The sequence below is a fragment of the Balaenoptera physalus genome, assembly GCF_965194825.1.
Source record: "Balaenoptera physalus genome assembly, chromosome: 8".
Taxonomy (NCBI): Eukaryota; Metazoa; Chordata; class Mammalia; order Artiodactyla; family Balaenopteridae; genus Balaenoptera; species Balaenoptera physalus.
In genome coordinates, this window is record NC_138887.1 from 14,868,651 (window position 1) to 14,885,515 (window position 16,865).

Here is a 16,865-nt window from a genome sequence, read left to right on the forward strand (position 1 = left end):
ACACGTATCACCAGAATTCTGAGGTAAACAAAAAAATCCTTATAGTTTAAGCCTCTGACAGTGAAATTTTCTGCAGCCAAAAGCACCTTACTTACATGAAATAAGTAAAAACCAATACTTTATAGGTATTACCTATTGGATTCCTTATAACAAGTCTGTGAAAGCCTTCCCTTCCAGAATGAGCAGGGCCCAAGGATTTGGTTAATCCTAGAACGCAAAATACCAGATCCTGGCCTGGGCATAAATGAACCCAAATAGCTACTGCCTTCACAACCAAGAAGCAACTGTTTTTCTGTCCTGAATTGGGGTAGTCAGGAAAAAAAAAAGTCTAAGGCAGACGTTACAGACTGGCAAATTCAGCTGGCTGACATGTTATTAGCTTTTTTCTTTTTTAAAAAAACAGATGAGAAAATATAAGGCTCAGAGCATAATTTAGTAGTAAATAATGGTGCCAGATTCAAACCCAAGATGTGATCTCCAACCAGACTCATTCTAATTCACTGATACCACATTCTTTGCCTCCTTTCACAGGGGAAAGGAGTGATTCTTCCCATCCACGTAGAAGTACTTGGCCATCCAAGATATACTAAATTACAGAGAAGGGAGTGGACAAATATTATATTGTGATTACAAAAGTACTTTGGCTTTTATGGAAGAAACTGGACAAATTTTGGATTTGTTTAATATGCAATATAATAGATTAGTAATGCATGCTGGCTTTCTGACTCTCCACAGGAAGAATTGAGCTGCGGCCACTTGACATTCTGGTGTATACCAAGATCGAGTTACACCCTACAGTAATCATGAGACATAAAAGAAAAACACTATTTCAAAATTGTCGTGTTAGACACCAACTCATCGTGCAGGCTGATGCCAACCACATATAACAAAAGGAAAATTAAATTACTTGAGAATGCAGCCCTAGGAAAAGTAAAGTCAAAGAATAATTACGTGTGCAATTTAAGAGGCTGTAAGGTGATGGGCCTCCACTGCTTGGATTCTAGTTCAAAAGAAGAAAAGGGTGCTCAAGAAATTGAAGAGCTTTATGTTCCAAAAATGTATCTGGATGAATATTGGCAAAGTGTAGGCATACAGTCTTTCATCTGATGGAAGATAATAAAAAAACCTTCTCATGAGGCAATAGTTCAAGCTGGCTTTTTTTTTCACCACCACTAAAAGAAACAGCCTCTTTAGTACTGAGATACCCATGTTGCCATGGTACACAGTGACTTCTAGAACTTCGTATCAGGGGTATTAAGGAGGTTGGGAGGGTAAAAGGATAGTCAGGTTCATACAGTCAGCACTATGCTTTTCAGCAGAAAAATATCAGTTCTCACCATGTTGAACTATAAACACACACAGACCTTTCCAGCTAACAGTTAACAGAACAAAAATATATATCTTATTTTTCACTTTCACTGGGATTTGGGATGATACTGCATTTAAGAAAAAAAGGAATAATGTGTGGCTACAAGAATAGCTTTCCAATGAAAAACATGATTATCAAAATAGAAAATGCAGTGAAGGCAGCATGGAGCAGACTGGATATGGGGGAAAAAAACCAAAAACCAAAAAACAGAAGCAGTGAATGAAAAGGTATTATTTCAGAACTCGAGTAAAAACACATAAAAAGTGATGAAAAGATAAGAAATGTGGGGGGCAGGTGTAAGAGAACCAGTACATGTTAAGTAGAGAGATATTCTACAAGGAACAAAGAGAGAAGACAGAATATCAAGCCTCCAGAAATTTCCCTAGAGCTGGGCATTAACCAGGAGATGTTAATAAAATTCAAAGATTAATATATTCACACTACTATATATAAAATAGATAAACGAAAAGACCTATTGTATGCCACAGGGAACTATATAGAATATTTTATAATAACCTATAATGGAAAAGAATCTGAAAAAGAATATATGTTTATGTATGTGTGTATTTTATATATATATATATAACAGAGTATGTATAACTGAGCCATTTTGCTGTATACCCGAAATCATTGTAAATCAACTATACTTCCATAAAAAAAAATTTCTTTTTTTAATTTAAAATGTTCAAGGATAATGAAAACAACCTACAAAGACTTGGGCAGAAAAAAAAATTGTTAAAACTAAACCAAAATTACTTTGGTATCAGACTTCTCTTACAGAGGTCTAAATGCCATAAAAAATTTAAGCAAAAATACTATTATTACCCAATGAATTGTTTACACCCCCAAATTATCATTATGTAAAAAAAATAAGTGAAATTTCTCCGACATTCAAAATCTCTGAAATTACACCACCACAGCAGTACCCTGTCTGAAGAAAATTAATTGAGTATATTCTCTAGCTGACCGAAACATGAATCAAAGTCAAGGAGTCAGGTGAATGTGAATATAAATATAAAAGAAATTGCAGTGAATAATAAAAGGAGTAAAATAATTTATGTTTCTCTTTTAACAGAGGCCTTGTAGCAAAGCTACTTAGCAGTTTGTACAAACACACACTATAAAAATTCCTCTGTGTTTTAACAAGTGAAGAAGTTGACCTTTTAAAGGCTTGACTCAGCATGGTGAAGGAAGGAAAGACGAGAAACCATCCAAACACTTTAAATTCTTTTCCACATACCGACTGGGACCTAAATAAATACTCATCCTTTACAAAAGAAACTGTTCTGCCACCTGAAAAGCGAATCCCAAGGAGGACCGAGTCCTCAGGAGGGTGGCTCCTCTGGGGTCCCAGGGGTGAGCCAGACAATACCTGGTGCTGGGCTACAAGAAGAATCACTGTCCAAAATACAGAGTCTGCAACAAAGGGCTCGTATAAGAGAGAGGACTCCCACATCCAGAGGAAACACATAAGCCACACCAGAACACAGCACGTGACGTGGCATCTCAATGGATATTAAATAGGAGGTGGATTCTCTCCCCAGGGTCCTTTGCTCCCAAGAGTGTAGGCTGGTAGAATTTCCACTGGTCCGCTGCCTGTTTCTCCTGAAGTGAGAGCTTCTGTTCCCCAGGCTTTCTCTACTTTACTGCCTCTGCCTCCCCAGTTACACCAGGGCCCCTCTGCCAAGAGTTGCCCTGGGGATTCTGAAGCAGGTGCTGTCTCCGCTTGACTTCAGCCAGCTCAGATAGCTCCATGGTGGCCCAAGCATCTTCCTCAGAGGAACGTCTGCCATTCCCAGCCTGGAATCCTGGGTCATCAGCTTCTCGGTGAGACATTCTGGGTAGTAGGCCTTACAATTCCAGAGGATAGAAGAGGTATCTCAGTAAGGGACTTGGGGGCAATGTTTTAGTAGCTTTGGAGTCGATGCAGATGGTTCTGCTCACCACAGTCTTCCGTGAAAGTATTTTCAAGCAACCTCAGAGCCCTTGCATTCATCATGGCTGCTCCTGGATGCCACACCAACTAGTCTGGTGGTTCATGACATCAGATATAGTCCTCATAAGTTATACCTCACCTGTAGCTGACAAGGCTACATCAGACCTAGGAACTGATATGCCCCTTGGCCCTGTGCCACCATCTTTCCATCTGCCAGCATCTTCCTTGGCAACTTCTGAGATGCTCCAGAGCAGCAGATTCTCTGGGTTCCATGATCTGAATTTTTTTATCTCCCCCAAAATTCATGTTGAAAACCTAAAGCCCAAGATGACTATTAGGAGTGAGACTTTTGGGAGGTGATTAGGTCATGAGGGTGGAGCCTACATGAATGGGATTAGTGCCCTTATAAAAGAGTCCCCAGAGAGCTAGCTGGCCCCTTCCACCATGTGAAGATACAATGAGAAGTCTGAAACCCAGAAGACGGTCCTCACTCACTGGCAGAACTCACACTCTGGACCTTTCCCAGTAGACCTAACTTTAAGCCACAATAAAAGCAGCCTTCTGTGAAGGGGCAGGGGTCATCCAAGGCACTGCAGCCTTTTTGTCCAGGAGCAGCTGCTTCTTCTGTTTGGGGGCCATCTATCCCAAGAGTTTCTCCTTTCTTTGGAAGGTCTGAGGGCAACGTAGTCACCCTGCTAGGGTCTGATTCTTCAGATGGCCTCTCAGTTCAAGATGCACTGCTTCTGAAGAAAACCACTGGTGCTGGGGAAACTTCCAAAGCCCATATTGGGGGAAATTCTCCAAACCTGAGATTGAGGTGCAGGAGAAACACTGAAGACAGTGTTTGATGAGAGAAGAGCTGGGAGTAGCTCATGGATGAAAGGAACCTGGGTGATCCATTGGTCATGGCATGCCCTCCTACCTGTAGTGGAGTGTATGCTCCACTATAACCCTGCTTTAAAACCCTCCAAAATATGGGTAGGCACTGTAATTTAATTCTCAAAAATTATTCTTAACAAAGAAGATATAAGATGTAAAATATAAGGGAATAATAAACCATGAAACCATCACACGAATCCATTAGCTTATTGTTAAAATGTAATTCTGAGGAAAAAGATAGAAAATACAAATATAGAATATTGGGAAGAAAAGGGGATATTGATAGATAAGGTGAAGTTTTTTAAGAGTTAAGAGAATATTATGAATGGACTTGAGGACAAGGGGAGTGGGAAGGGTGAGCTGTTACGAAGTGAGAGAGTGGCATGGACATATATACACTACCAAATGTAAAATAGATAGCTAGTGGGAAGCAGCCACATGGCACAGGGAGATCATCTCGGTGCTTTGTGTCTACCTAGAGGGGTGGGATAGGGAAGGTGGGAGGGAGACGCAAGAGGGAGGGGATATGGGGATATATGTATATGTATAGCTGATTCACTTTGTTATAAAGCAGAAACTAACACACCATTATAAAGCAATTATACTCCAACAAAGACATTAAAAAAAAGAAATATTATGTACAAATGTGTTATGATGATAAATAGAATCTTGATGAAATAAAAGATTTTCTAGGAAAATATAAACAACCAAAACTGACTAAGACTTAGGCAGAAAGGTAAGCAGGTCAATAACCAGAAAAAAAATCCTTACAATAGCCTAGTGACATTTTAGATGTTCAATCTTAAAAAGAGATCAAAGAGTTACTTCTTCAAAAGGAGTTGGGTCCATATGGTTTCATGAATCAGTTTTTTCCAACCTCAAGACTATAGAGTATAGAGAAATATAGAAAGCTTGCCAATTCTTTTACAAAGCTATGAAAACCCTGACATTAAATATAGAAAACACAAAAATATAAACTATAGATCAAGCTAAATTATGGCTATAGATTAAAAACAAATATTAAATATTAGCAAATCAAATCAAGTAGACTATTGAAAGAATAATGCATAATAATAAATTGGAATTTATTTCAGGAATGCAAAGATGGTTTAATGTCAGGCAACCTATTAGTACAAGTCACTAGGTTGGGGAAGTTTAAGATTCATTCTGATTAGAATAAATTCTTTATAATATAGGTCAGAAAAATATTTACTGAACATGATAGTGTATCTTTGTTAAACCAGCAGCCAGTAGGAGACTTAAGTGTGACAAATTAGAGGCATTCACTTTAGAGTGAGACTCATGACAAGGGGGTGTGACATCACTGCAGGTATGTCATTTTGCCCTTCAGTTTCTTGTTTATCATATTTGAAATCACTAAAAATAATTAGGCTCCTTATAGGTGTGAGTGTGGGAAACATGAACATTCATATTCTGCCAGTTGAAATATCAGCTGGAACAACCTTCCTGAAGAGCAAAGTTGTCAAAAATTTATAAATGTGCAATCCCTTTTCAATCATTTTCCTATCGAAGAATCTATCCAAAATATTTTTAAAGTGGTACACATATAATTGCACACAAATACAAGGTCATACATGTAGTTGTTTACACTAGTGAAAAATAGAGGGGAAAGAAACATAACTGGGGACTTCCCTGGTGGCACAATGGTTAAGATTCCATGCTCCCAATGCAGGGCGCCCGGGTTCAATCCCTGGTCAGGGAATTAGATCCTGCATGCGTGACGCAACTAAGAGTTTTCATGCCACAACTAAGGAGCTGGTGAGCCACAACTAAGGAGCCCACCTGCCACAACTAAGGAGCCTGCCTGCCACAACTAAGACCCGGTGCAACCAAATAAATAAAGAGAAAAAGAAATATAACTGTCTCCTATAAGGGACTGTTCACAGAAACTCTGTTCCATCCATTAGCCAGAATACCATGCAGTCATTAAAAATGATTCTGTTAAAGATTACCTAGTGGCATGAGAAATATGTACAATGTTTTGTTGAATTTTAAAAATCACATAGCATGTTTCCACTTTAATTTTAGAATTGTATATACAGAAATAGAAATAAAAAATCCAGAAGCACATATGTAAGGGTTGTTAATCCTGGACAACAGGACTCTCTTTACTCTATTTTGCTCTTCTCTGTTATCTAGATTTTCCACCATGAACATGTATAATGCTAGAAATCCAAAAGTCATACAAATGGTATTTATTCATTCAACACACATTTCCTGAGACTTACTATGTGCCAAGCACTTCTAGGTGCTGTGCTTTTGGTAGTAAACCAGACAGATCAAGTTATCCTCTCACTCCAGGGAAGAGAGACACAAGACAATGTCACTCAGTGATAGTGTCCTAAGCGAAACAGAATGAGATGTGATGGAGAGTGGCTGGTGGGGAGGGCTTTGTTGGACAGTCACAGAAGGCCCCTCTGAGAAGGTGATGGGCTAAGACCTGAATGAGGAGAAGCCAGGAGTTCAAAGATGATACAAGCAGACTAGTCAGTATGGATGAGCTTGCACAATATTATTAAATGAAAAACAGCCTATTATAAAACAGTATGGGCTACAGTATGTACATTTTGCATCTAAAAATCTCTTAGGATATTTAGAAGATGTTACCAGTAGTCATTATCACTTTGGCAGTTATGGGTAATTTTTACTTTTTTCTCTTTGCATATCTGTATTTTAGATATCCGTTTACAATGACTGTGTATCATTGTTACTCATTCCCTCATTCAAAAAAATTTAGTAAGGCCTGTTCTATGGTGCTGGAAATACAGCAACAACCAGAGAAAAATCCCGGACTTTTTATGGAGCTTTACTTTGGATACGAGGGAACAGACTTTAAAGTTTTTAATTAAATTAAATAGTATGTTAATAAAATATTAATAAAAATATTAAATAGTAGGTAAATATCTTGAACATAAAAGGCAGTGAGGTGGGATGTATGAAAATGTGGAGAGAAGGGACAGTCTAATTTGGGGGTGGGCCATACAGCTTTTTAGGGAAAAGGCTTTCTAGGCAGAGGAATCAACAACACAAGTGCCAAAGGAGTGAGAATGCTGAGGCCATGGGCTGGAGTGAGTGAGCTGGCAATGAGGTGATGATGGATGGACGATGGAGTGAAGAGGTCAAAGACAAGGTGTGGAGGGGGTCGGGGAGCAGATCCCACAGGGTGGTCAAGTCCTTGCAAAAACATTTACTCTGAGACACAGAAAGGCACAGGAGGGTTTTTGAGCAGACATGAGACATGATACAACAATTTTTAGCAGAATCACTTGGGCTGCTATGTTGAGAACAGACCAAAGGGAGCAAGGGCAGAAGTAGGGACCCGTTAGGAGGCTATTGCAAGAATGATGAAGGTTTGGACCAGGATGACAGCAAAGGTGTGGTCAGATTCTGGTCTACAAGTCTGGGTCTATATCAGAATTAGAGTCAATAGAGTTTGCTTCTGGATTACTTGTGGCAAGTGGGAGAAAAAGAAATCAAGGATGACTCTAAGGGTTGATCCTGAGCAACTGGAGTTATTATTAGCTGAGGTAAAGAAAACTGCAAGGGGAATAACGTTTGTTTGTTTATTTGTTTGTTTGCAGGGGAGGCATTAATTTTGGACATGCTGAGTTTGAGACAGCTGTTAGAGATCCAAAAGAAGAAGTCAACCAAGCAGCCGGATATATGAACGCAGAGTTCAGGAGAGAGCTCTAGGCTGGACATGCACATGTGCGAATCCTTCAGGTAAGGATGGCATTTGACTCCATGATCTAGATGAGATCACCAAAAAAGGGGGAGAGACAGAAAAGCAAAGGGATGGGAAGCCTGCGCCCTGGAACATTCCACCATTAATGATCCAAGAGAAGAGGAGAAAGAGCAATGGAGGCTGAGAAGGTAAGAAAATGAGGTGGAAGGAGAGGAACTAGAAAAGCATATTGTCCTGAAAGCTACATGAAGAAAATACTTCAAGATGGAGGAAATGACCAACAGTAAAATGAGACCAGATAAAAGATGACTTGATTAGTAATGTGGAGTGTACTGCCCTTGACCAGAACCGCTTCAGTAGAGCTGTGATGATCGAAGTTTGATTGGAGGGGGTCCAAGAGAGCATGGGAGGACAGAAATTGGAGTTAGCATGAGATTTGCTTTAAATAGAAGGGGAGAATGGGGTTTCAGTTAGTAAGATGAAGAGAAGATTTTTTTTTTCTTGAAAGCTGGGTAAAATGAAATAAATTATAAAGGGGGAAAATAGAAGATTTTTACTGGAATTGGGGAAATATAAGCCTATCACATTTATTCCAGGAAAAACAAACCACTAATTGGTGGAATATTTTCAGATCTTTGGGCACTTTGCCCCTGACCACCATCTTTGAGGTCAGAATCAGGAAGAAACAATTCAAGGTTAATGGAGAGAAATAAAGATGTTTTCAAGGCAGTATGGTGACCACCTCTGGCTTCTTTTTATAAGTTAGTCTCCTATCCCACCAGTCCCTTGACTCTCCTGGGCTTATCTTCCTTGGAACTTCTTTTTCCTCACTGCCCACTTTTTCCACATCCCAGCATCAACCCTCTGAAATCCAGGGTCAGTAGACCCACAGAATGAAGACTCTTAAAGCAAACTTTATGTGCTTCCAATAAAATCTCTTTCTTGAAGAAAAACTCAGTATTGCAAATCAGCTTGGTTTATTTTTCGAGGATCAAAATGCCACAAGCAGTCAGACTTCCTGAGCCAATAAAAGAAAACACTGGCTCCAGTTATCAGAGACCAAGAGGAGGGAGTAAGGGCAAAGGAGTAATTTTTCTGAAATTCTGAAAGTCAGGATTTCTTCAAATGAGAGCCCAATCCATGCAAAACAGGGCTCGGGATCAAATAAATTTGTTGAACATTTCATACTAATTCATCTCCCTGAAGATTTACGATGATGTTACCCAGAGAAATCCAAAAGAAAAACATATAAAAAATGTAACCTGACCTTCCCTTCCCCTTATTAAACAATTTAGTCTAAAGCCATTAGACAAGGCCAAGCAAGGTAGGTGTCTGCATGGCCTGGCCTGGGGTGCAGAGCCCAAGAGGAAGGCATTCCACGTAGGGAGTGGGGTACCATAGCAATGCCTGACTGGTTACCTACTGCAGTTGAATAAAGGCATCTAGTTTTCTCACGCCCTAAAAAGGGAGGTACGAAGCATGAACAGGAGTAAACTAGAATGATCCATGTGGTGGTGGATCAGAATTAGAGATATCGGTGTAAATATCTCTATGTATTAGAATTGGAAGCTTAGAAATAAATGTAGATACAAATGTTTGTATATATGTGTTAGTGACTCTGTGTGTGTATGTGCATATGTATGTATATATTCAAACCTACATCATCTTGCTTTGTCCAGTGAAGGGGCCTGGAAGCAGTGCCACCCAAGAGCCATGAGCACAACTAGACCAGGGACCTAGGCTTCCAAATATTATTCTCCAGTAAAAGTAACCAGGGCTTCTTGAGAAATGGTTTATTCCAAGACTCTGGCAGAGAAAGTACAGATGATCTTGGAATATCTTGCCAGAAAGCAAGGAAGTGCTCAAAGAATAAGGGAGACCTGTCAAAAGAACATAGAAGCCAACTTGAAGAGGTTCCCACTGGCCAAATCTGGGACAATTTGAACATCAAATAAACAATGAGAGCAAATGCAATTCAGTGATAATCCTAGCGTCCATGCTGATATAAACAAATGAATAACTTGAAACTTCAATGAAGAATGGGATATGTACATGGTCTTAAAATCTCTCCCTATAAAATACCTATGAATTACAAAGTATAAAAGTGTCACTTCACACTGAAGAAACCATGCAGACATCAGTAATCAAGTTATCAAAGTAAACATCCAGATGTGACAGTCCTACCGTTCTTACCGTAAGTGAATAACTTGAATCTAATTATGAGGAAACATCAGACAAACCCAAATCAAGGAACATTCTACCAAATAACTGGCCTATATTCAAGTGCAAGAAAGAATGAGGAACTGTTCCAGACAGAAAGAGACTAAAAAGACACATTTAAATGCAATGCTTGAATATAAACTGGGTCCTTCTGCTATAAGAACATAAAAAGCACAAGTGGAAAAATTTGAATGAGACCTGAATTTCAGATGGTAGAAATGAATGCATGTTAATTTCCTGATTTCTATGGTTGTGTTGCAGTTATGCAGGTCAATGGCCCTGTTTGTAAGAAATATACACTGAAGTACTGGGGGTCATGGGGATATCAAGTTGGCAACTCACTCTCAAGCGATTCAGGGGAAAAAATGGCTATGGACTATAATTGCAACTTTTCTGTAAGCGTGAGATAGTTTCAAAATAAAATTGTATATTTGGAGGGAAAAAAACCTAATCCTGATTCTCAAACACATATGATTGTCGAAGTTGCCTGGTGTGATAACACCCCTTGGAATTAACCTTCCACAGCAGATCCTTGGAGGGGCACTTCTGTAAGCAGTCCTATTCAACCCCTTAGTATACAGGGAGGCTCCATGGAGAGGACAGCCTTCTGAGTTTGGAGCCAAAGCATTTACAGGCAGCCTTGCCCTTCTCTACCCATGAACACAAGCTGAGGTGAAAAGAAGGAAGAAAAAGAACTCTGAATTGTCTACACAAAGGGACAAGTTGAGAAAACATTTAGAATTTATGTCAAGTTCATTGTATCTTGGTAGAAACAGGAATCAGCCTAATATAATAAAAGTACAAGTAGTGCTCTCATGGTACCATTTAATCTTATCTGTACCTAGCTTTTAAGGAAGAAGTCCTAAATATTATTTAGTATAAACATTGTAGATATCATTAAAATCAAATTAAAAGATGAAAAACACTGACGTTCTGAGAAGCAAAGGACCTTGTGGAGGTGAAGCCAGGACTAGAAGCCGTGTTTGGCATCCCACGACTGTCTAAATGGATGTCCATGCTCTCTCCACTACACTAGGTGGTTTTCTGTAAGAAAAGAGAAATTATATTCTGTTCTCCAACAAACATTCGGTCTGGAAAAATTGAGACAGAGATGAACTAATCAGAATTTGACTAAGAATCCACTTGTCACTCTATTTAAGACATAGTTTCTTAATCTTTTACCAAAAAAAAAAAAAAATCCCCAAACATGTAGGATGGGTAGTTGAATAGTATTCTAAGATATATTCCTAATTTACCAATGCATGTCCTCTTAATGCCCCTCTGCTCACTCTGCTTCATTAATTCCAACTCCCAATCTACCATCTTGTAAATGGGAGCAATAAGTTACTGGTAACCTAAAAAAATTCATTGGGTATCCACATTGCTTCTCCCATAAAGTTCACTATGTTACTGAAATACAAAGTAATCTTGCTTTTCCTTCAGTCTTCCAAATGTAATACTTGTGAGTTTATAGGAAAGACAGTTGGAACCAGAAAACAAAATAGTATCAGTTACTAATATTTCCCATTCTCTGCTAAAGCTTGTCTTATCTGAAGCTTGTAAGGTTATTTAATCTTTTCCATCATCTCAGGGAGAAGAAAGCCTGGAAAATCCTAGTCATTCCACAGTAACTATCAGTGGGACTTTCCATAACTAACTGGATGCAAAATAAAAATCTTAAGAAGTTGATCCAATTCTAAAACTACTTCTCAACTTATAAATAAATATGAAGAGACAACCCATCCATATTTTCTTCAAATAACATCTGGTTTCTTGGCCAGACTGCTAATACCTGAAGAAGTTTCTGAGTTTGTTCCAACAAATCTACATTTAAAGAGCTTAAAAACGCATTTATGCACTAAACATTCTTTTCTACATCTGACTTAGGGCCAGAGATGGGACTGTGAGACAGAACCTTGCCAAGAAATTGGAAAGATGGGGAATAAAATGGCCTTCTAAAAGTTAAACTGTGAAATCAACACTTGATGGATCAGGGCAAAGAAATGAGAAATCACCACATGGACAGAGGGAACTATATTCAGTATCCGGTAATAAACCATAATGGGAAAGAATATGAAAAAGAACATGGATGTAAGTATGTATAACGGAATCACTTTGCTGTACACCAGAAACTAACACAACATTGTAAATCAACTATACTTGAGTTAAAGAAAGAAAGAAACAAATCACCACATGGGGACAAAAAAGCTTCTAGGCCAGCAAGATTTGGCTGTGACCCCACTAAAGATATAATACACATATCTGAAGACTATGTTAATTGATCATGGAGTCATATAAGAAGGATTGCTAAGACAACCTGAGCAGTACCCTCCAAGGCCCCGTGCAGAGGGGAGGGAGTCTGGACCAGCAGCAGTGGGGTAGCATAGAATCAGCGACAAGGCACCACTCTGGTGAAAATGATGCATCACTTTATCTTAGCCTGATTACGCTGGGCTGGCCTGTCTTATGCATGATGGAAAGCTCAACATTGAGCACACGGCCTAACCTAGAGCAGGCAATCATCAGACTCCATGAATTTGCTCCAACTCTTCGCTCACAACTTCCTGATTAGAATTTGGCTTTCCACATAGTTCTGCCTACAGGGAGAGAATGACCTAGTCAGATTTGAGAATTCTGGCCCCCATGCCAGCTGCAGCACTCACTGAAATATACAGTGTAACATTTTGAGCTTGTTTGCTCCTAGTCTGCTCCCAAAGGAAGGGCCCTTGAGTGTGCTGCCAGATCAACTGTCTGAGCCCACAGGGCTGGCAGGGAGTCTCTGGGCCATGGTACATTCACCAGGATGGCGATGACGGCGGTGGCCATGGGGATAGCTGCGGCCGCATGCTGAGCACCTTTTGTACTATGTGTCAGACCACTGCACTATGTGCTATTCATACTTGAACTCATTTCATCCCCACAACAAAGCAATACATTAGGCATTAGTAGTATTTCCATCTAGTAACTTACCCAAAGACCCACACTAGGAATCTGAATTCAGAGGCAGATTTATCTGACTCTAAAGCCTAATCCCTTACGTTGTGAAAATACTACCTTGGGGCGGGGGAGGAGGGGCGGCCATGAACCCTATCCTTGTCCTGGCCAAACTCCTCTGTGTCAGCGGTGTGCTCTGGGCCATCTCAGTCCACCTTCGACATGACTACTCATCAATACGCCACTACCGTACAAGGCTTCACAACAACGAACACAAAGAGTAGCGCTTGACCCTTTATCACAAGCCAAACCCCATCTCAGCGAACAGCATCCCCATCTAATCGTGCCATCAGTACTGTAAGCTTCAGAAGCCAAAAATGACTGTTCCCTCCCCCTCACCACCCTGCAGCATAGCGTCTAGTCATTTGCACCTCCTTCAATAAGCCTCTTCAATATCCTCAATACTTCCCTAATGCGTCCACTTCTCACCATCACCGTTGCCACTCCCCGTCTTTCACCTGGCTCTCTCTACAGACATCTCCTAGGTCATGTTTCGGCTTCTTCTCTTGTTTTTCTTTATTCTCAACCATACAACCAGTTTTCTTTATAAAATCCAATCATGGCATTCCACTGCTTAAATATCCTTCCCTGGGTCCCCAACCTCCCGCCATGCTCCATGCTTCAGTCTAATAGTGATTGGCCTGCAGTTCTTGCAATATTCTCAGCCCTGCCTGTGGCAGGATGTCCTGGAATACACCGGCATCCCCCTGGACCAGTCTTCCCTCCATGCCTCGTTCCCTGTAATGGTCAGCTCGTCCGGGGGTTTTGGGACTCGCTCCTGTCCCACCTCCTCCAGGAAACCTGGGTTAGGTGCCTGTCTGAGGTGGTCTCGTGCCCAGCTCATCCTTCACCCCACTGTATGGGAATTCTTACTTACGTGACTCTACCCCCAGACCATGACCTCCCTGAAGCCCAGGACTCACTCTGATTATACAAAATGCCTGACACGAAAAAATGCAGGTTGAAAGAATGAATGAACGGACAAGAGCCTGTTACATCATAGATGTCAGAATCCACTCAGTTTCCTCAAGTCCCAGCTCTTGATCTTGAGAAAGCTGTCTAATCTCCCTCAACCCCAGATTCTCTGTCCGTAAACTGGAGATCATAAAACCTGCATTGTCAAGTTGTTGTGAGATTTAAACTAAATCATATGGTATGTGGAACGTCTTCAGCACCGTGCCTGGTACATAACAAGTACCCAAATGTTGGTTGTTGCTATTATTATTACAAAGACCTTCGACACTTGACAGAAAACATTCATGTTCTTGAAAGAGAACAGATACTCCCAGTCCACCACGATGACTCGGCTGCCCCAGGCCTCCTCAGCATCCATGGTTTACAGTCATCATGCACTATTTTGCATTCTCGAATATACTCCTTTGAAGGGTTCTGGCACTTCCATACTGTCTTCAAGATGCCTAATACTTGGACAAATGCTTTTAGGTAAAATGATATCAAATTTGCCCCACATCTTACTGCCCACTGGAGCCTTAAACTATGGACATTCACATAGCACCTCCTAATGATGCAAATGCCATACGAAGAGGCCAGTATAACCCTGGGAAGAACACACACAGAGAAACAGCAACGGGGGGCAATTGACAGGTGGTGATCCCAAAATAGAAATCAGGTCTTAAAGAGGTCAGAAGCAAGCTGAGGTCTCAGAAAGAGAGTGTCCTTTGTCACATGAGATTCAGAAAGGTGAATGATCAGACCAGTGGTTAAAAAACATTGTAGCATAACCCCTCTGTGGAATATTGTGCAGCCATTAAAAATAGGTAGGGGCCAACTAATAAAATGGTAAATAAGAACACATAAGAGATCGTGTTATATAAAAAAAGATAGACATAGGATTTTTGATTACAGAATGTAAAACTTGCTTAAAAGAAAATTTAAGGGAGTAGACCGAAATGTTAATGGTTATGACACAGTGATGAGTTTATTTTTTTTAACTGATTCCACACACCTTTTGCAGTGTTGTCACATTCCTTTAAAATGTAAAAAAAAAAAAAAAATCTGCCTGTCGTTCTCGCAGATGGCTCCTAGAAGAGCTGAGATAGTGCAGAAGACACGGCCTAGACTGAAGGGGGCACCAGAAGCCAGGAGGCTGACTCAGCAGCCTTGGAGCGTGGGCGAACCTGGGCCTGGAGCGCCCGGCCGGTCATTTCTTCACCGGCCACCGCCCCGCGGGGTCTCACTGAGTGCCCGCTAGCAGGCCGCCCCCGGTGGGCCCAGCCGCCACCCAGCCCCCGACTGTGTTGTCCCCAAGCGATCCTCTCGGCGAAGTCTGTTCTGGAGGGGAGGGAAGCGCCGCGAGCGGCTGGAAACCCCGTGACCTCGCCCTCCCCGGGCCCTGCGCCCCGGTGCCCCGCGTACCTCTTGCAGGGGATCAGCGCCTTCCTCTCGTCCAGCACCCGCACGCGTTGGTTGAGCCCGTCGTAGGAGAGCAGGGCGCGGCTGTAGCGCCCGGTGCTCTGCCGGTACAGCACCTGGCGCCCCTCCCACTGCTGCGGCGCCTGGCACGGGCGCTGAGCCCCCGGGGAGCCCCCGGCCGCGGGCCCCGGCGCCGCCGCCCCCAGGCCGCAGAGGCCGCCCAGCGCCCAGACCCAGAGGCCGCCCAGCAGCCAGGCGCCCAGGGCCCCTCGGGCCACGCGGAGGAGAGCGCGTCCCGGCATCACCGTCCGCCGCGCGCGTGCTGCCCCCCGAGCCCTAGCCCGAGCCCGAGGGGGCGCTGAGCAGCCCGAGAGAAGCGCGGCGCGGAGCTCTCTCGCCGTGTGCCCGAGTGCGGTCTGGGCCAAGTTGCTGCGGGTCCCGGCGGCGGCCCCTACAGCTCTGGGGATGAGGACGCGCAAGGCCTGGGAGCCGGGCCCTGGGCCCTGGGGAAGCTCCGGTGAATCGTGCGGGAGCTATCTGTGCCTGGGCCGCTGCCCGCTGCAGCTTCTGTTTTCACTTGCTCTCTGCTGCCAACAGGAAATGCAGTGGCAGTGGTGCCACTAGCATCCTGACGGGCATCCGTGTTCTAAAGGGGGGCGGGGGGGAGCGATGAGAAGGGAAATGTTTCTCTGCTAACTTGAGTATTCAACGGGTAACCAGCTCTGGGGGACGAACTCGAGGTCAAGGTCGGGAAAGCAGGGCCTCAGCACTTGCTGTGCCGCAGGTACCCTGTCCCTTTATCAAAATTGCCACCTGCTAATTCCAAATTAAAAATGGAAAAAAGGGTTCCTTCCTGAAGAAATGACACCAGTCGTTTATCGTGGCCGTTTGGCAGCCCCCCGCTCCCTGTATAGAGCCTGGGGGACTAGAAAATAGGCCCTTGCTCTTGGGCTGAGGACTCAGGGACATGCCTGGAGGCCACATTTGCAGTGAGACTGCTCCCCTCACTCATCACTTGACAATACCACAAGCCTAGAGGTTTGTGTGTCTGGGAGTTTAGGATCATCAAGAAGAAAGTTAATTGGGTTTATGTTGGTGTAATGTTAGGATCTATAGTATGGAATCAAGAAAAAAGAAAGCAACTGTTTAAAAACAAAAAACAAAGCCTTGCTTTCCAAGTTTATAGAGTCTTTTCGCTAGATCTGCCTTTCAGGGTTGAAGAAGCATGAGGCAGGTGAAAGTGGGAGAGAGCGTTCCTGTATGAGAGACAGATGTGGCGACAAGAGGAAATGAGTGTGATGTTTGGGCTCAAGTATGAAGCAGAGGGTAGTCCGGAGCCAGATCACTCAAGGCCTTGAAAACCATTTTAAGGGTTAGTTATTAATACC

The 16,865-nt window shown here is 42.3% G+C and overlaps 1 protein-coding gene across 3 annotated transcripts in view; it reads right to left on the bottom strand.

Moving 5' to 3' along the window:
- EPDR1 (ependymin related 1) overlaps window positions 1-16,091 on the bottom strand; it is a 32,411-nt gene extending 16,320 nt beyond the window's left edge. Inside the window, exons 1-2 of one of the 3 annotated variants that reach the window (XM_082473645.1) lie at window positions 15,481-16,091; window positions 673-792 (exon numbers count right to left, since the gene is read on the bottom strand). In XM_082473645.1, coding sequence (XP_082329771.1) covers window positions 786-792; window positions 15,481-15,779 — 306 coding nt within the window. In that variant the 5' untranslated portion in view covers window positions 15,780-16,091 and the 3' untranslated portion in view covers window positions 673-785. Of the gene's footprint in view, window positions 1-672; window positions 793-15,480 lie in introns of those variants that run through there. The other 2 variants (XR_014266974.1, XM_082473644.1) reach the window with 2 other exon arrangements.
- Between the last annotated feature and the right edge of the window lie 774 nt (window positions 16,092-16,865).